We start from the raw sequence: 20,421 nt of genomic DNA, 5'->3' as shown, positions 1-20,421 counted from the left end.
GGATGCCAAGGGCCCCACTGTATATCAACAAACTACAAATCCTAGGATTTCCGTAGCATGGAGCCATGGGAGTTAAAACAGTGTCAAACTGCACTAATGCTGCAGTGTAGATGCAGACCTAGGATTTGCAGAGGTATCTGTGAAGGAACTAGACAAGACCCTCAAGTATCAAGATATATATAATTGAGCAATAAAGTTAGGATTCTCCATGCCGTCATATTTTCCATTCCTATATGGTTGTGAAAGCTGGACAGTGTAGAAAGCAGACAGGAGGAAAGCCAACTTATCTGAGATGTTGTGCTGGAGAAGAGTTCTGTGGATGCCCAGAGACTGCTAAATAGATAAATAAAAGAATCCTAGAGCAAATCATGCCTGAACTCTCCCTAGAAGCCAGAATGACTAAACTGAGGCTGCTGTATTTTAGACACATCATGAGAAGACATGACTCCTTAAAAAAGACAATAATGCTTGGGAAGGTAGAAGGCAGTAGGAAAAAAGAAAGACACCATTCCAGCATGTCAAAAATACAAAACACAATTAAAAACAACAAATAAAACTGACAATCAAAATACAATACTATAAAACCTTAAGCCTAACTAAAGAAAGAAATTGGCAGCATGAGCTTTCATAGACTGACGTCTACTTCCTCCAAGTGCATCTGAGGAAGTAAATAGACGTCTACAAAAGCTTATGCTGCCAACTTCTTTATTTCAGTGAATCTCAAAGGTGCTACCTAAGATCTCTCTACTTATTGATTCTATAGAGTGACACGGCTATGTCTTTGAATAAAACCACTAAAATATGCACAATACATTCTTTATACCAATTAAAAAGTCATGCTTTAAAATTGACTGGGTAGGTAGGCCTGCTGGAAGAGATACATCTTTAATGTTGATTTAGTGAGTCTATTTAATGTATTGGATTTAGGGCAGGTGCAGAAATCGTGTGGGCTTCCAAAGGTTGTTGTGTAACCGCAAGTCCCAGTATCCACAACCAGCATAATCAGTGGTGAGGAATTCAGGATACTTGCCATTGAAATAACATCCAGAAGGCAGTGTGAGTCATATCCCTGATTTGGGTCTTTGGGGTTTTTTTTTGGTGCTTGGATAGATTAACATGTTTTTTTGGGGAAAGCTCCCATAAAGTTTAGGAAGGCTGCATTGTTTCCTTTGTCCACGTTCCTTTCATATCTTTTCCTGCTCATTTAATTTAATATGCATCCACACTGCATAAATAATCTGGTTTTTTACTGCTTTAACTGCCATGGCTCAGTGCTCTGGAATTCTGGGAACTGTAGTTTGTTGCTGCACTAGAGAGCTCTGGTGCCACAACAAACTACAGTCCCCAGATTTCCACAGCACTGAGCCATGGCAGATCAATTGACATTGGAGGGGTTATTCCTGCAGTGCGGGAGCAGCCTGAGGCAAAATGATCACATGTTTTTCTTGGCAAGATTTGTTCATATGAGGTTTGCCTTTGCCTTATTCAGAAGCTGAGAATGTGTGACTTGCCCAAATGGGTTTCATGGCAGAGCTGGGAATCAAACCCTGGTCTCCAGACCTGTAATCCAACACTCAAACCACTATGGCACAAACCACACTGGCTCCTCAGAAGACTTCAAATCCCAGGATTTTGTAGGATGGAGCCCTGGCAGTTAAAGTGGAGTCAAACAGTGTTATTTCTACAGTGTGGATGCACTGTCTCTCTCTCTCTCTGCCATGCTAGAAATTTGGGGGCTGAGGGAATCATAGAATCGTAGAGTTGGAAGAGACCCTAAGGGCCATCTTGTCCACTGTCCAACCCCATTCTGCCATGCAGGAACTCTCAATCAAAGCATCCTCATTGATAGATGGCCATCCAACCTCTGTTTAAAGGCAGGGGTAGGCAACCCTTTTGAGCCGGGGGCCAGGTTGCAGTTCCTTAGACAACTGGGGGGCCGACACCAAAAAATAAATAATTAAATAATTTTAAAATAAATAAATAAACCGGGACAAATGTAGGACAAAATTTTCAAATGGTGGACACTTTTTAAATAAAAATGGAGGACACGTGAAAAAAATTGCTGATTTTTAAAAAAATGTTAAGATAAATGCATGTTTCTGAGGCTTCTATAGACAATTGCCCCACCATGTCCCTCGCGCGAGATGCCAAATGCCCCAGCGGCAATCGGCGGCAGGACCGGGCTGGGGCCGGTCCCAAGGCCTCGCCGGGCCGCATCCGGCCCACGGGCCGCAGGTTGCCTACCCCTGGTTTAAAGGTCTCCAAAGAAGGAGACTCCACCACTTTCCAAGGAAGGAGTGTGTTCCACTGTTGGAACATTTAAAGAATTCTTTAAAACTTTAAGAATTCATGGTTTTCCCCCCTGTTTTTATTTATTCAAAATACCCTGACTTTGCTCTCCCTCCTGCCGTGGCTACACTCCTGAACTAGAGCTATACTAAAGTTCTACTAAGAAACTTTCTGTCTGAGACTCTTCTTCTGTGTGGGACAAGATTTTGAAAAGAAATTGACCGATGTTCCTTCCCAGAGAAGTTAGACTGGCACCCTTCCTACTTCCTTTTCGCAGATAAGCAAAGACTTTTCTATACCGAAAGGCATTTTGATGAGGGGCTGTATATATCCCATCTTTCACAATGTGCTGGATATTGCTAATCGCTGTGCTAGTGTGTGTGTGTGTGTTTTAATGATGTATGTTTTAACTTGGTTTTAATTTTTTCTGATTGAGTGTGTTTTGTGTGTGTTGTGTGCCTTCAAGTCATTTCTGGCTTCTGGCAGCCCTAAAGCCAACCTATCATGGGATTGATTGGCAAGATTTGTTCAGAGGAGGTTTGCCATTGCCTTCCCAGGAGGCTGAGAGTTGTCTAAGGTCACTCAGTGGGTTTCATTGCTCAGCTGGGAATTGAACCCTGGTCTAACTATAATAGTTAAAATTGGTGGGTTTTTAACAATTTTTTACAAAATCAGTGTAAGCCACTTTGAGTTCCAATATGGGGAAAAGGCAGGATAGAAGAAATCATCATCATCATCATCATCATCATCATCATCATCATCTGAAAGGACCTAGAGATTCCACTTTATTTCTACCAAAAATTACACCTCCATGCTAGCCCCCTGTGAATGCAATAGTCCAAATATCCCCCCATCCCTTCCCTTTCCTCTGTCCATTCATCCATCCTTCCTGCCAGATTGAAATGTAGGCAGAATGGAAAGTTTTGCATTCTGTCTACATTGCACAAGCCTGTAGCAACAGCGGCTTATTGTAAACTGAAGCCAATTGGGATATTTTTCTGTCTCTCCTATTACGCCTAACCATAGGGATGGAGTTCAAGTGCTGCTGGAAATCTCCCCATGGCTGATTCAGGTATGTGAAATGTCACACAGTTTTTTTGGGCTGTTTTTTGGGGGTGGGATGGGAAAGCCTGTCCTGAACTATAGATCCCAAAATCTTCCAGCCAATGTGATCAACTTCCTCGGATGCATGGAATGAACTGGTACCCAGGAAGGACCAAAGCTTTCAAAATAGACTTGGTCTATTTTCGCATATGCAAGGAACGAACTGGCGCCGAGGAAGGACCAAGGCTTTTGTAGACTTTGTCTGCTTCTGCAGAGACATGGAGTAAACTGATGCCCAGGAAGGACATTGTCATCATCATCAGAAATCCCAAACCCTTCTGGTCCCAAGCATTTTGGATAAAGGAGACTTCACCTGTAATTGTTGGTGGTGCCTTAATGTATTGATAATTCATGTACCACTTAAAATGGATTGCATTGCATCCCAGCAGTCATCTTTTTGGCCATTGTGTGCCATACTGGGCTATCAGCTTCCTCCTTGAGGAAGGCCAGTGAGTGTTGTTGCAACACCTGCACAATGCATACTTCATGGTCCAAAGCGGACAGTGTTCCTTGTTGGAACAGCCCCAGTGAATGGTTTTAGGCTGTTCTTATCTCTGTTAATGGTCATTCCATTGTTGAACATGGAAAATAACCAGGTGGCCAGTGTTTACAAGAATCAAAAATGTTTTTACCAGCAAGCGATGCTTTAAATTAGGCTTTTGCTAGATCTGCAGACTGCAAGAAATTCCATGGAATATTTTGTAGGGCTCATGGCACATGTTGTACATATAGAGGATGCCAAGTGTTCCAGTTTGGCAGAGACAATCCCAACACTGTCACCTTACTTTTTATCAGTTGCCTTTAATATACCCCAGTTTCTCTCTCCTCTTTCCACTTTCCTCTTTGGCTGCATCTGCACTGCAGAAATAATTCAGTTTGGAACCACTTTAACTGCCATGGCTCCGTGCTGTGGAATTCTGGGAACTGTGAGACATTTACGCTTCTCTGTTAGAGAGATCTGGTATCAGGAGGTCTTTTTATCCCTGTCCAGCCCTGCCTTCTCTTTGTCCACTGTCTAGCTGGAAGGAGATGCAATTAGATGCAATTTGGAAGAAACCTTCAGGTTGTCTCTAGAAGGTACAAAATATTTTTATTTACTTATGTGAGGCTTGGTTGCGTCCTCTCACATGTGCATAGCATTAGTCTTGGATGAAAGGTTTGCCCAAATATATCAAACTGCTTCTTTTTTTGTGGTGTAGGAATATATTCCTGTTGTTTTTAATTTCTTTTTGCCTCTGATACCAAATTTTGCCTGAAGTAATACCCAGGAACACATCTACTTATGTTAACTGAAGCATACCTCTGTGTGTAGTGATGCAGGGTTTGTGTTATACTGTGGTGCTTACATGTCTGTTGTGTAGCTGTCCGTTCTGTGGTGTCCAGAAAGTGCACTTGTTCTGTGGATAACTCTAGGCTGAGATTGATGGAAGGGTGGAAGTTGTTGAAATTTTAGTGGAATGTGTTAAGTGAGTCCTCTCCGTGAAGCCAAATAATAAATACTTCATCAACGTACCTCAGATAAAGGAAAGGTTTCTGGGTGCAGGAGTTAAGGTAGTGTTGTTCCATGTCATCCATGAAGATGTTGGCATATCGTGGTGCCATGTGTGTTCCCATGGCAGTACCATTAACCTAAAGGTACTGTATATGTACTACAACATCCAGAATTCATAGAATCATAAAGTTGTGAGGGGCCTCATGGGCAGTGGAGTCCAGCTCACTGCTCAGTGCAGGATCTTCAGCTAGGCAGTGGTTCTCAACTTTTGGCTCTCCTAATGTTTTGTACTTCAACTCTCAGAAGTCTCAGCCAGCTTGCCCAAATGATCAGGGATTCTGGGAGCTGAATTCTAAAATACCTGGCGGACCAAAGGTTGAGAACCACTGAGCTAGAGCCTCCCTGGCAGGGAGCTCTCCAGACTCTTCTTGAAGACATCCAAAGAAGGAGACCTCAACACCTTTCTAGATAATTGGTTCCATTGTTAAACAGCTCTTACAGTCAAGATGTTCCTTCTAATGTTCTGTTGAAATCTACCCTTCTGTAACTTACAACCATTAAATCTGATCCTACCCTCTGGGGCAGCAGAGAACAAGCCTTCACCCTCTTCTTGGTGACAACCCTTGAGATATTTAAAGATATCTAAACAGCTTGAGGATTGCATGATCCCCACCAGGAATGTTTTACATTATCCTGACTCTGGACTCTGTTCCAAACCATCACATTTCCCAGAGAGCTGTAGAATGAAATGATGCTTTGCTGAGACATCTTGCAAAGTAGAAAAGAAAACCTTTATTCAGAGGGGACAAAACAAATTTTAAAAATGGGACCGTTGTTGAAGGACTGTGATGAGAGAAAAAGAGGTGCTGTTGTTTTGTTCTGGTGCCTCACCTGCAGCAGAGTAGTCAGCTCAGTCCAAGTCAAGCGCAGTCAAGCAATCCTAGAATCAGAGTTGGAAGAGACCCCAAGGGCATCCAGTACAACCCTGTTCTGCCGTGCAGGAAGACACTGTCCAAACCCTTCAGACAGATGGCCACCCAGCCTCTATTTAAACCTCCAAGAAAGAGACTCCACCACTCTCCAAGGCTACATCTTCCACTGTTGAACAGCTCTGACCATCAGGACATTCTTCCTAATGTTTAGGTGGAATCTCTTTTCCTGTAGCTTGAATCCATTGCTCTGAGTCCTATTCTTTGGATCCAAATGACAGTCCAAAAGGGAAATCCAAAAACATAGTCTGCAAATGGAACAAGGTCTGGGGTTTTTGGGCAACATGAATCAGGAACACAAGCCAGGAAGGTTGTGTACACCAGGAAAGGTTGGTTGCGAGCAACCAGTTCCCTGAAAGAGGTGCCAGGATGTATGGCTGGTGGTTAGCACGCAGCTGTTTCCTGATGAATGAGAGTCCGGCATTTAAATGTTCCAACCAATGTTGGGCTCTCTCTGTCTCCAACAGTTGGTCATGGTAGGTACTGTTTGCTCTGTGTCTTGCTGTTCCAGAACTGCCATGCTTTCTTGCCTTTCTGTCTCTTTGGCAGGGCCCTCTGTCTTGTTTTGCCCCTCATCTCACTATCTGAATCTGAGTCCTGAGGGCATGGCACAACAGCATCTTTCTCTGTTATGTGAGTCCGTTTTTTCACTAGCAGGATGGTCTTCTGGGTCATCTCTGTGTTTCATGGAAGCTGCCTCCAAGCAAAGGAGAAAGGAATTTGAATTGAGCTTTGTCGAAAAGAAATCAATATACACAAATATTCCTTGTCTTGGCAACTTTCATATCAATTACCATGCATGCCCAGCTTCCTTCATCTGCTCATGTTCTCTAACCTCAAGCTAACAATTCAATTTAGGCTAATATCTTTCCCCCTCATCTCCAGTTTTGCTTGCAACTCCTCCCAGTTTCTGAATATATTGGTAACTTCTAAGATAACAAGGAATCTTATAGCACTTTAGAGACTAACATGATTATTATGGCATAGGTGTTTTCACACTAGAGTCTACTTTAACAATATTCTACAGGGTGTAGAATACCTCCATAGTTATTGCATTTCTCTATCAGGAGCAAGACTGAACTCGTCACTGCACTTTATGACATTAGGTTTCTTTCCCAAAAACTATACAGCACTATAAAACTTTCATATTTGAACACATATACTGAAACATATATATACTTACCCATTAATTAGAATCCTTTGACCTGTTCAGCATGAATGTGGATGAACTTTCTGAGCCAGAATGCATTCGTTGTAATCCGTCCTTCCTTTGTTCCTTCTCTTCCCTTCCCTTCCCTTCTTTACTTTCTATCTCCTTCTCTCATTTAATTTTTTTGTTTTCTATTGAAGAATCATTGGCGCTTTTACTTTTTAAAAATCACTTCTTTTTAGTTTGTATATTACACATTGTTGGGTCCTAAAGCCTATAATGAAGCAATTAATATAATTGATTTGTTTTCCATCTTGCCCCAGTGGCAAGAACAGTTCATCAAGGCTTTTAATCCAAAGTTGCATCTCGCATTTTAACTTCTGTCTTTCTCTTGAGAAGTCCCTGGAGCCATCCAGCTGTTACTTCCTCAAACCAGAGACAACCTCTGTTTTCAGAAAGGCGATTCCCAGGCCACCTGGGCCAGAACCATCATCCTCTTCAGCTGCTCAAAAGACACAAACATCACCACGTTCCAGGATCCCAGCCGCAGGAATGAAGGCATGAAACTGGAGAAGGAGACAAAGCAGAGGAGGAATCTCATTAACTCAGGGACTTTCACAAGAATGGAGCATTGGTGGCTCACATATCCGTAGGGTGCTGAATCCTTGTCAGGATCTGACTGGCTTTAAAGAAGGTGTACAAAAGTACAATTCATTGCATTCTCCATTACCGTGTGATGGATGTGAGAGTTGGACAGTGAAGAAAGCAGAGGTGAAGAAAATCAATTCTGAGATGTGATGCTGGAGAAGAGTACTAAGGATACAGTGGACAGCCAAAAAGGCAAACAAATGGGTCCTTGAACAGATCAAGCCTGAAATCTCCCTGGACACCAAGATGATAAAACTGGGACTGTCATACTTTGGCCACATCATTACAAAAAATGATTTATTAGAAAAGCTATTTAGCTAGGAAAGGTGGAAGGCAGTAGAAAGAGAGGAAGCCTTCACCTCAGAAGGACAGACTCAATCAGGGAAGTTATGGACAAGAACAAAGGAAGTGTATTGTCCAAGGTGATGGAATTACGTAATGGTTACCAAAACTGAAACAGATGGAGAAAAAGAGAAAGAAATAGATGGGGAAAATTAAATAAATGATTGTGACATGCTTTTATCACTACTTTATTTTGCAAATAACTTGCAAATACTGTAATCCATGGGAATTGTTTTGTTTTTTGCTAACCTGTTAACAAATATATGGGACCATTCTCCTTTTTAACAAGTCTAGAAAGTCATTTTTTTCCCTTGCGTTTCCAGTCCCTGCCCCCAAATGTGTGCCTTGATATATTGTGGACACACATTTTAGATACATGATTATGATTATGTTGTCTGTAATGATAATCTAAGATTGAGAATAACAATTGTGAGAACATATATTTCATGTAAGAATAGATTCAGCAAATGGACAGCTCCTTTAATGTCTGGGTTAAAACATGGATTCATTGCCCCAGTACGAAACTCCTGCCAGGATCCTGATGAGAACAGAAAGAAAGCATTTCTGTATCCAGACACAGAGCTTGGAAAATGTACCTTTTTGGGGGGACCACAAACTCCAAGAAGTGGCCATGGTAGCCTGCTCTCTTCCCCCCACTCCCCACACAGATTATCTGAGCAGCAAAGATAATCTTCTTCCCAAAGAACAAAGGATTAGATCATGCAAGGAGGTTCAGTCACATTTTGGTGGGATTCAACTTCACAGAGGTGATGACAGAGCAGTTCGGCAGAGGCCCGAACCTTTGAAATCCTTTTCAGCACAAGCCTCAAATGACCATGAGGCAGGAAACTCTAACAAAAGGATGCTGGGGGGGAAAGGGCTCCTGTCCCACCTGTGGAAGCTGGTTGAGGCTGGACAAAAGGTCCCAGACCCCTAGCTACCCCAATGAACATCAAAGACTACAAATTCCATCGGATCTGTGAATAGAATAGGATAATGTTTTACCTAGTTGCATCAGGAATTATAATTATCTTTCCGGTTTGGCAGAAACGATCAAATCTGTCTGTAACCAGTAACCCTTGTGTCCGAAGGAATAGTGATCCTTCGCATAAAGAGACATCTTTTTGCCATGGAGATTTCTTACTTAGAATCACAGAGTTGGAAGCAACCTCAAGGGAACATCCAGTCCAACCCCCTTCTGCCATGCAGGAATACACAATCAATGCCCTCCTGACAGATGGCCATCCAGCCTCTGTTTAAGTATAAATCATAGAATCGTAGAGTTGGAAGAGACCACAAGGGCCATCCAGTCCAACCTCCTGCCATGCAGGAACTCTCAATCAAAGCAGCCCTGACAGATGACCATCCAGCCTCTGCTTAAAGACCTCCAAAGGAGGAGACTCCACTGTTCTCCAAGGAAGGAGTGTGTTCCACTGTGAACAGCCCTTACTGTCAGGAAGTTCTTCCTAATGTTGAGGTGGAATCTCTTTTCCTGGAGCTTGCATCCATTGCTCCAGGTCCTGTTCTCTGGAGCAGCAGAAAACAAACTTGCTCCCTCCTCAATAGGACATCCCTTCAAATACTTAAACAGGGCTATCCTCTCACCTCTTAACCTCCTCTTCTCCAGGCTAAGAAACAGTTTTTCTGTAAAAGTACCTCTACAGTAGGCCTTTGGTATCTGCTGGAGTTTGGTTCCAAGACCCCCCCCCCCATGGAAATCAAAACCCAATGATGCTCAAGTCCTATTAAATACAATGGATAATTAATGGGGAAGTTAAGGTTTTCTTTTTGGAATTTATTTTTTGGAATATTTTCAAGCCTTGGATGCTTGGATCAGTGGATGAAGAATATGTGAATATGGAGGGCTGGCTGTAAAGCTCACACTTCTTTTCATTTGCCTTTTGATCAGTTTCATCTCCTGGCCAAGGTTGTGGGGAAAGAAAGCTGCCAGAGTGTCAGATATGGAAAGTGCAAATGGAATCCCAGCAAGTTCCCATTGCATTGCTATGCAAAGAGAATTCAAATCACTGGGTGCTGGCAGCTAAAGATAAGTGCTCTCTGGAGGTCCTATTTGGCTCAGCAGAAGCAGGAAGAGGGGACCTCAGAAACATTACATGACAGGACACACTACGAACATTTGGGCTGTACATTTGGCAGTGCAAAGCATCTCACTCACCCTTTGTAAAAAGCTGTGGGCCCTTCCTTCACCACCATGGTCAGCATACAATTCAGGGCATTCTTGTACTGTCCCGGGATGGAGTTCATGTATCTTGTTTTCACTACATCCACAGGAGATGCCACCACTGTAGCGCAGAAACCAGCTCCGAAGGCAGCAACAAAATGGCAGGGAAAGTTGTCTGTCAGAAACAAAAATTGGGCATGTGATATTTAAGGATTTGGGGAAGCCAAATCTGTCTGCCTTTCTGCCCTAGAAAAATTCTCCATTGGGCAATTTCTCAGGATTCAGACGCTAAAACTGAGGGTGGATTGAAATATATGTGTTCACAAGCCTGCTCTGGTCAGACTTCACCTAGAATACTGTGTGACCAGTTTTGGACGCCACATTTCAAGGAGGATATTTTATATCTTTATTATTTAATTTTAAAAAATAAATTAAAAATGACATAGTCATAATCCAGATTACATCACCACCAATATTCATCCACTTACTCTACATCATATTTTACATCTACTTTAATCACGTTCATTCAAGACTCACTTCCACATCTACAATTCTGTGTTATCTTCCTTGTTGATGCAAATGTTTTTCTATACCAAATCTGATGAGTTATACAATAAAGTGTCTAATTTATGTAAGATTTTTTTAAAATTCAATTTAAGCATTTACATTCTTGTCATATCACTGTTCAAGAAGAATATTGACAAGTAGGAATTGCTCCAGAGGAGGGAGTGCTTTGGACTGGGTGGCTGCCCTTGGGATCTCTTCCGACTCTATGATTCTATGACTTTATGAGGGCAAGGAAGATAGTAAAGAGTCTGGGAAACAAGAGCGATGAGGAATGGCCAATGGAGCTGGGTATGTTTAGCTTGGAGAAGAGAAGACTGAGATACAACATAATAGCTATCTTTAAATATCTGAAAGGGATGTCGTGTAGAAAATGAAGCAAGTTTGTTTTCTGCTGCTCCAGAGATGAGAAAATGAATCAGTGGGTACAAATTACAAGCAAATAGATTCCATCATACATTAGGAAGCACTTTTTGATTGGAAGAACGGTTTCATAGTAGAATGAATTGTCTCAGAGGGAAATGAACTCTCCTTCTCTGGAGTCTTTTAACAGAGGTTGGATGAGTATCTTCCAGGAATGCTTTAGTTGTATATTCCTGCATATCAGGGAGATGGAGTAGATGGCCCTTGTGGACCCTTTTGGCTCTAAGATTCTATGATGGTGTTATTAAAAGGAGGATTTGCAAAGGTGTTGAAAACAGATGAGAAAAATGTGGGTTTCCCCCTCTGTTCAAGACAGAGTTTGGAGAACTTAAGTTGCCAACCAGAAAAGTATTCTCTCATTTGATAGACTTGCCATTTATTATCTGAACTACATGCTCTGAGCAGCATGTTCTGACTGCTTAATGTCTTGTGCCCAATGACATCAGAAGAACTTGTCCCTCCATCTCATGGTTTGGGTTGGCTCTGAAAATTCAGAGCTTGAGAAATTCCTGTCCTGGCAAACCCACATAGCCTATCTGTGAGGATGAAAGCAGGGAAGTTCCTTTATGGGTTGTGCCTTCAAGGCGGCGGCTTCTTCTTCTTCTTCTATGACTTATTATTTATGACTTACAGTGACCCTAAAGAGAACCTATCATGGGGTTTTCTTGGCAAGATTTGTTCAGAGGAGATTTGCCATTGTCTTCCCCTGAGGCTGAGAGCTTGTGACTTGCCCAAGATCACCCAGAGGGCTTCACAACAGAGCTGGGAATCAAACCATGGTCTCCAGAGTTGTAGTCCAACACTCCGCACCTGTAGTTGGTACTTAATGCATAACACTAAATACCATCACCAGGGGCCATCCCTAGATCTCAGGTTTCCACCTGAGACCCTCAGGACCTGGGAAAATCCTGAACTGGCAACCTTAGACTGAGGTTTCATGCCACCATTTGGGAACGGAGTGGCCTCCTCACCTGTCATCAGCTGGTACTTTAGCAGGGTCTCCTTTATGAGGTCGTAGGTGACCATCTCCCCACAGTTCACGATGGCGTTGCGGGTGATGTTGGGCAGAGTCCCTGCAGGAGACAAAGCAAAAAGGTCTATTATGGAGACTGTGGACATACCACAGAGACCAGGGAGACCATGATGTATTTGGACCTTAGTCTCTAGAACTTTTTCTACACAGTTAGTCTCATAGATGCTACATACTAATATTCCAGATTAACACAGCTATATCTCTCAATTCTACAGCACAGCCAGTAAAAGACCATCTCAAGGGAGGGCATTCAAAAGCCTGGGAGCAGCCACCAAGGAAGCCTCTCCCTTGTACCCACCCAGTATGCCTGGTGAAGACTGGCAGGATCCAGCGAAGGGTCCATTACCTTTCCAAAGGCCTCGGACTCCTTCCTCCCTGGCAATGGTCCGGTAGGCATCCACGGTCCCATTGTACTTCTTGGGTCCCCCTATTAGGCTGATGTGTGCTTGGAAGCGCACTTTCACCACATCTGTAGGTTGGGCGCATGTTACCGCCATGGCTCCAGTGGTGCACCCAGCAAGCAACCGGGTGAAGATACTCGCATCTGTGAAAGGTGATGGGTGGGAGAGAGAGGAAGAGGGATAGAAGGTATATATTATGTGTTGGCCACCCATGACACCTGGGCAGAAGTCAATCCTATACCCAAATAACTGTGCATGGAGAGTGGCATAGCTGTTTGAGTGCTGGAGACCAGGGTTCGAGTTCTCACTTGGTTGGGTGACTTTGGGCAAGTCACATTCTTTCAGCCTCAGAGGGAAGCAAAGGTAAACCCCCTCTGAATACATCTTGCCAAGAAAACCTCATGAGAGGGTCACCTGAAGGTTGCCATAAGTTGGAAATGACTTGTAGCCATCCAACAGCAAGCAAGAATTAGCTCAGTGTGAGCTCCATTTTGTTCCTCACAACTTTTCCATTGCTTTAAAAAATTTTTTAGTGCTTATAAGAAAACTTTAGAATTCTGATTAAAATGCCTCCAGAAATGGCTTTAGGAAGTGAGTTTTCAAAAGCAACTAGAAAGCCTTACTCATTACATCTGAGGAAGTAGACTGAAGTCTATGAAAGCTCATGCTGCCAACTTCTTTCTTTCAGTTAGTCTCAAAGCTGCTACAAGATCTTTCTACATACTCATTATGTCACTAAAGTGACTTCATTCTCACCTATTATATTACTTTTGAAATGCAAATCTGCTATCACTTCATTACCAGAGACTTTAAAAATGGAATTTATTACTTATAACATGTTGTTTTGTTGTTGTATGTGCCTTCAGGTTCCCCTTCAACTTATGGTGATCCCATGAATTTCACACGGTTTTCTTTGGCAAAGAGTGCTCAAGAGTTGGTTTGTGATTGCCTTCCTCTTAAATAGAGCCTACAGCAATTGGAATTCATTCCATCCAGGTACTAACCAGGGCTGACCCTGTATAGCTTCAAAGAGGAGACAGGATTAGGTGCCTTCAGGATACTGAGGCCTCAATGTGTTACTTACAATGTGTCAATTCCAAGCTATAGGAAATTGTATTTTTTGCCATGCCAATCAGTGGTTATGGTTTCTGGTAGTTGCCAACTTACTGTCTGATCCCTTTGGAGTGTAGAACTGTTTCACGGAGTCATAGAGTCCAATGCGGATGGACGCAAAGCTCATCTGGCGCTGGAGACCGGCCACTAAGCCGTTGTAGAGGCTCTTGGGTCCTTCCATCTTCACCATGGTTGTGATGGTACCAAAGACCCCCTTGTATTTGACATTCTTGGCTGCTCTGGACGATTTTGATTCTCCCTGAATCTTCAAGAGAAATGGATATTGTCAGGAGTAATTGGATGTTCTTAGGGCATTCATAAGTATGTCTAATTAATACCTACAAAGATTGAGTCTCCCTTATCTGGAATTCCAAAACCTGAAATATTCCAAAAAGCAAACTTTTCCCCATGGGTGATTGAGATAGTGACACCTTTGCTTTCTGATGGTTCAGTGTACACAGACTTCGTTTCATACACTAAATCATTAAAAATATTGTATAAAGTAGCCTTCAGGCTATGTGTATAAGGTGCATATGGAACATAAATGAATTTTGTGTTTAGACTTGGGACCCATCCTCAAGATCTCTCATTATACAGATGCAAATACCAAAATCCAAAACAAAATCCCAAGCATTTTGGATAAAGGAGACTCAGCTTGTATGTATGTATGTGTACACACACACACAGAGTATATACATGCCTAAACATACATCATATACCTATAACTATACCTATGGTCTTCTACCAGCTTTCTATGTATGGTTTTGGGAGCTGGACAGTGAAACAAGCTGCCAGGAAGACAATCAACTTCATTGCATTGGAAGAGGCAGCAAGAAATAAATACTATTGTTATTATTAGAAATGTGGAGCTGGAGGAGAGTCCCACAGATACCCTGGATGGTCAAAGAGACAACCAAATGGGTCCTAGAGCAAAGCAAGCCTGAACTCTCCCTAGAAACCAAAACAACTAAACTGAGGCTCTCATTGCCATTTCATGAAAAGACATGACTTTTGGGGGGGAAAGTGATAATTTTGAGTAAGTGGAAGGTGGTAGGAAAAGAGGAAGGCTACATTACAAGTCGATTGATTCAGTCAAAGAAGCCAGGCTGCCCTAAGTTTGCAAGACCTGAGCAGGATGGTGGACAACAGGAGATAATAACCCCCAAATAAATTCAACCCCATGGTTAGTGCATTAAAAGTCTGGATTCAAAATCAAATTAGCTATCCTATCCCACTTATATGGGAGGAACCAGCTACTACTGAATAAGTATCAAAGCAGTTAGTGACTTGCAGAGTGTTGCACTGCAAAACCTCTTTTACTTTATTATTTATTTGCTTGATTTCTATCCTGCTTTTCTCTCCCCATCACCTTTAGAGTAACCAGTTTCAAAGACTGGAAAAGGTCAATTTTTGGACTATAACTCCCAGAATACCCCAGCCAACAGGGCTATGTGAAAAAGTAATGTTTCCAAAAGTAGTTTTTCCAAGTCTTGCTCAGTTTCAGTTTGGCCCCAACACCTCCACATCTCAAGTCTCATCACAAGAAAAGCAGGGACCTCACCTCTTGAGAGGAAAACATACCTGGAGCCGGACTTTAGCCGTGTCCAAAGGGAAGGTGCAGAGGTCGGCAATGCATGCCGCTGTCCCAGCACTGAGAAATTTGACCGTTGCTGAGGGGGGGATGTCCGTGGGTTTTAGGCCCACCATTGTGGTCTCATGAACTGAAGAGAGTCAGTCAAAGTTACATTCAGTCTGTGGTTGCTAGGTTAAGAAAGAGCTTTGTCCTAGCAATAAGTCTGGAAAAGAAAAAAATATTTTATTACATGATGATGATGATGATGATGATAAATATTAATTACTGTACATGCTTGACTATATGTTGACCTCATGTATAAGTCGAGGGCAGGTTTGGGGGCCAAACTTCTGGATTTTGATATGCCCCATGGATTAGTTGAAGGTAAAATTTAGAGGAATGTAACAAAGGATCTAAAGGATGAAGCAAAGAAAACAATGGCAAAGAACTTACAAAATTCCAGCAGACATAACTGTGCCATCCTAAAGGCTGGATGGATGAGAGAGTAAAAGCAGGTCAGTGTTTCCAGGACAGTTTACACACTTGCCTTTCACCAGGGGATGGTGTGTGTGTGTGTGTGTGTGTGTGTGTGTGAGAGAGAGAGAGAGAGAGAGAGTTAAAGAACAATATTTACATTAACTCATGGATGTCAACTCAGTTTTTTTGGTCAATATTTTTACTAACTTTCTAGACTTATACATGAGAATATACAGTAATATTGATTATTAATACAATGGGCCCTTGGTATCCACTGGGGTTCAGTTCCAGGGTCCCTCGTGGGTACCAAAATCCATGGGAACTCAAGTCCCAAGTCCCATTAAATATAATGCCATGGTAAAAAGGCATCCCTCATATAAAATGGCAAAATCAAGGTTTGCTTTTTTGGAATTTATAGATTTTTTAAAAAATATTTTCAAGATGTGGATGCATGAATCTGTGGATAAAGAATCCATGGCTAGGGAGGACTGACATTGTCCTTGCTACTCCAAGAGCCTCCAGAATTTAGCAGTACAAGCTCTAACACTTCTACACCACCAATTACAATCTTATACATACCCCTTCTGAAGTGAGTCGGACTGATTTTGGTGGCATTTATTCCCAGGCAGTGTGTCTAGAACTGCAGCTTTAGTCTGTTGTTATGAAGGCCAGGAAGAGCATTTGCAGAGCTAGGGATGCAGTTCCTGGCAAGTGAGCCAAGTTATATGCTATGAGGCCAGGCAAACAGTGATCCTCTCCATCCCCAGAACACAGGATCACTTACTGGTCTTCCTGGATGGAGAAGGAAGTCACTTCTTCATCTTGAAAGTGATGATTAGATACATTCCCTGATCATGATCAAAATCTAGTTACTGAGTCAAAGGGCATTACTTAGTGGACATCCTTACCCAAGATCTGTTTCCAGAGAGATCTCATCTCTTGATGGAAATGGGTCAGCAAATATCTTACAGCATGGTGCCAGTGTGTGCTAACCTATTTTTATTAAGAGCAGTTTCTAGAACCTGAGTTGGATCTGTGTCCAGTAAAATAGGTGGCACTCTATGAAAAACAATGTCGAACAAAACTTCTCTTGGTGTGCACAAGATTTGAACTTGTGAACAATTGAGTCTACAAGAGGTGCAGCACCTCACTTGTGATTCTAATACAGAAAGCAGACTTGCAAAATAGCTAAGCATATATGCTTAACTATTTTGCAAATCTGCAAAGTATATAAGATGCGAGAACCAGTGTAGTGTAGTGGTTTGAGGGTTGGACTACATTATTGTATTTCATTTCATTACATTACAATTCATTTCATTACAATTATTACATTATATTTCACTACATTACTTTTGCGGTATATCTGAGTTACATTCTCATTATATTAAAAGCAACTAGTTAGGGTAACTGTTACTTTGGAGATCAAGGTTGGATTCCCCGTTTGTCCATGGAAAGCCACTGGGTGACTTTGGACAAGTCACACATTCTCAGCCCCAGCAAACTCCATTATAGGGTCTTAGGGTCGCCATAACTTGAAGGCACACAACAACAGATATAACATGTACATTAATTTATTTAGAATCAAAGAATCATAGAGTTGGAAGAGACCCCAAGGGCCATCCAGTCCAGCGCCCTTCTGCCATGCAGGAACTCACAATCAAAGCACCCCTGACAGATGGCCATCCAGCCTCTGTTGAAAGACCTCCAAAGAAAAAACCTCCACCACCCTCCAAGGGAGCATCTTCCACTGTTGAACAGCTCTTACTGTCAGGAAGTTCTTCCTAATGTTAAGGTGGAATTTACCTGTAGTTTGAATGCATTGCTCTGTTTCCTATTTTCTAGAGCAGCATAAAACAAGCTTGCTCCCTCCTCAATGTGACACCCCTTCAAATACCTAAGCAATGCTATCATATCACCTCTTAACCCTCTCTTCTCCAGGCTAAACATCCCCAGCTCCCTAAGTCTCTCCTCATAAGGCATGCTTTCCAAACCCTTCACCATTTTGGTTGCCCTCTTCTGGACATGCTCCAGCTTCTCAACATCTTTTTTGAATTGTGGTGCCCAGAACTGGACATAGTATTCCAGGTGAGGCTTGACTTATTTATGAGTCTTACAAAGGCCAAAATCAGGGGTGGGAGTTCCTGGACTACAACTCCCAGCATTCTTTAACGGGCTATGCTGGCTGGAGTCCTGGGACTTGCAACACTCCAACAACATCTGGAGTTCTGTATGGTTCTAACCTTGCCCATTGGCTGCACCCGTTGCACATCAGTCTGAAGGAGGAAGCCAGTGCAGGTTGGTACATGGAATGGGGAGAAAAGCTCTATCCCAGTGATGGAGAACCTTTTACAGATCGAGTGCCCAAACTGCAACCCAGACCCCACTTATTTATTGCAAACTGCCATGTCCCTCTGGCTTTCTAGTAAGAAACTCTGGCAAACTCTGTGCTAGGGCGACAGCATGTGTGCCCACAGAGAGGGCTCTGAGTGCCACCTTTGGCACACGTGGCATAGGTTCGCCATCACTGCTCTGTCCACTGGGAAATGCATGTGCAAATTCACTGCACTCTGCACAACATTAGTTTCTATTACTTTTTAGAAAATGAGGGGGAAATTTAGCACTGATAAGGGAACTCATTGCATTGTCCATTACTTTTCTATTGCTTTCTGTTAACCTTTTTTTAAAGAGGGAAAATCCTAACCTTGGTATCGTATGAAACTTGAAAAAATCTTGTGCTTCTAGTTACTGGTTATACTAATAAAGCTTTACTCTTATTTCCCTATATTATTTTTACTGTGTATTTCTATTACATTCTCACTATATTAAAAACTACTAGTTAGAGTAACTGTTATGTGTAACTAGTTATTGCCAAAAAACATACAGGGGTAGCTGTGTTGGCCATTTAGTAAATTCAAACAAAAATCCACCAAACCCTCCCCATACCATCTTAACTAAGGACAGAAACAACAAAATACAGGCATCTTACTAACGTCTCTAATTTTTCTCCTGGTTGGTATGTAACATCTTGCCTGGTGAAGAAGCCAGTGGAGCTTTGAAAGCTTGCAACAAGTGTATTGTGCATTTTGGTTGGCCAATAAAGGTATCCCTGTTTGGTGGATAGTTATTTCCAAGTTCTGGCTGTTGCTCTAAAGCAGAACACCTGCACTGTCCCCAGCAATCTCACCAAGTAGATTTACTGGTTGACCCTGTGCAAGTCACACTCTCTCTACCTCAGTGGATGGCAATGGCAAAGCCCCTCTGGTTAAGAAACTTGCCAAGAAAACCCCATGATAGGTTCTCCTTAGGACTTCCATAAGTCAGAAATGACTTGAAGGCACTCAACTACAGCAACAATCAGGGTTAGTGAAGACACTGCTTGCAACCCTGGAGAATATAGAAAACATTGGGACACATGGAGTCTGAGTTGGTCTATAAGGCAGCCTCTGTCACAAAATTCATCCCACCTTCTAAGTCTGAAGACCTTTGAACCCACCAGCAGTAAAGAAAATAAACATTCCTTACTTAGTCCCAGCTGTCTTCAGATTTTTCGTGAGAGCTGCTTTGAGAGTATTCCTGCTGAAAGGTAGTTTCCAAGTATTAGTAATAAATGCTAAAAAGTCAGCGGGAGCCGCGGCAGTTCATTCTACCTCTATCCTCTGTTGGATCTCTAAGCCACTTCACTCAACATCTTGTCTGGACCCTTGCTTATAAGCTGTCCCAGGATGACATTTCGGCTGAATGTGGACGGATGAAAACAGAGATCAGTTACAAGTTCAGCGAGTGCAAGAACACACAAATATACTCCACTCCCTGCCCCAAATGCTTAAAATAGTGCCAGGATACTTACATCTGGCCATATCTTCAGGGTTTTCCTCCCATGATGCAGAAGTATACCATTAAGAATCTCAGAATCATAGAGTTATGTGGAAGAGACCCCCCTCCCAAGGGCCATGTACTCCAACCCCATGCCTTGCAGGAATCCACAGATGTCATTCTTGATTTTTCCACTCAGTTTACATAGTGATTGATGGACCCGCTGGGTACAATTATCCTGGGTACAATGGCCTCTTTGGTTCCCATTTTACAGATGGGAAGCTGAGGCTAGGAGTAAGGGGCATGCTCAAGGCTGCTCTGGGACTCCTTAGAGGGGTGTGTGTGTGTGTGTGAAATCCAGATTCTAGCCTTTTCCCCCAACCCTGTTTTTGTTCAGTGGACTGTGCAGTGACAACAACAACAAATAAAGGGGCACTAAAAGTTGCAGTTGTCTTTATTTTTTACAGTTGAAAAGCCTGAACTTTTTTTAAAGTGTTCACAATGGTGTGGTACACACGGCGCTAAAGCACCGTGCTGGTGCCGTCCTGGGGTTAAGGGACCACGCGGCAACCACATGGTCCCTAATCCTAGTATGGCACGGCGCCGTGACAATGGCAGCGCCCCATGTATACAGGTGCCGCCATTGTGACGTGACGGGCGCATAGCGTCTGCATGTCGCACTGCGTTTGTGACGTTACGAGTGTGCCATTGGCCCACTTGCGACGTCCGCCCTGTGGGGCAAAAGGAACACACTTTTCATGGGGTCTTTTTCCTCTGCAGCTGCGGCTTCACTGTGGAGGAAAAACAGGCGCCGGCAGGCCTCCCTTT

The 20,421-nt window shown here is 42.7% G+C and overlaps 1 protein-coding gene across 3 annotated transcripts; it reads right to left on the bottom strand.

Moving 5' to 3' along the window:
- Positions 1 to 6,523: 6,523 nt before the first annotated feature.
- LOC121926962 (mitochondrial uncoupling protein 3-like) lies at positions 6,524 to 19,468 on the bottom strand. 3 transcript variants are annotated; one of them, XM_042460381.1, is made up of 9 exons: positions 19,303 to 19,468; positions 15,757 to 15,850; positions 15,312 to 15,526; positions 13,785 to 13,995; positions 12,563 to 12,760; positions 12,155 to 12,256; positions 10,191 to 10,371; positions 7,058 to 7,590; positions 6,524 to 6,567 (listed from the first exon to the last, which is right to left on the bottom strand). In XM_042460381.1, exons 3-8 carry the CDS (start codon positions 15,435 to 15,437, stop codon positions 7,476 to 7,478), a joined length of 933 nt encoding a protein of 310 aa, XP_042316315.1. In that variant the 5' UTR covers positions 15,438 to 15,526; positions 15,757 to 15,850; positions 19,303 to 19,468; the 3' UTR covers positions 6,524 to 6,567; positions 7,058 to 7,475. The 3 variants fall into 3 exon arrangements, with proteins under 3 accessions (XP_042316315.1, XP_042316316.1, XP_042316314.1); XM_042460382.1 differs by lacking the exon at positions 15,757 to 15,850 and having other exon boundaries at positions 6,524 to 6,571; XM_042460380.1 differs by lacking the exon at positions 15,757 to 15,850.
- Between the last annotated feature and the right edge of the window lie 953 nt (positions 19,469 to 20,421).

Source organism: Sceloporus undulatus, chromosome 3 (assembly GCF_019175285.1).
Source record: "Sceloporus undulatus isolate JIND9_A2432 ecotype Alabama chromosome 3, SceUnd_v1.1, whole genome shotgun sequence".
Lineage (NCBI taxonomy): Eukaryota > Metazoa > Chordata > Lepidosauria > Squamata > Phrynosomatidae > Sceloporus > Sceloporus undulatus.
This window is presented reverse-complemented; position numbering and strand designations above follow the sequence as displayed.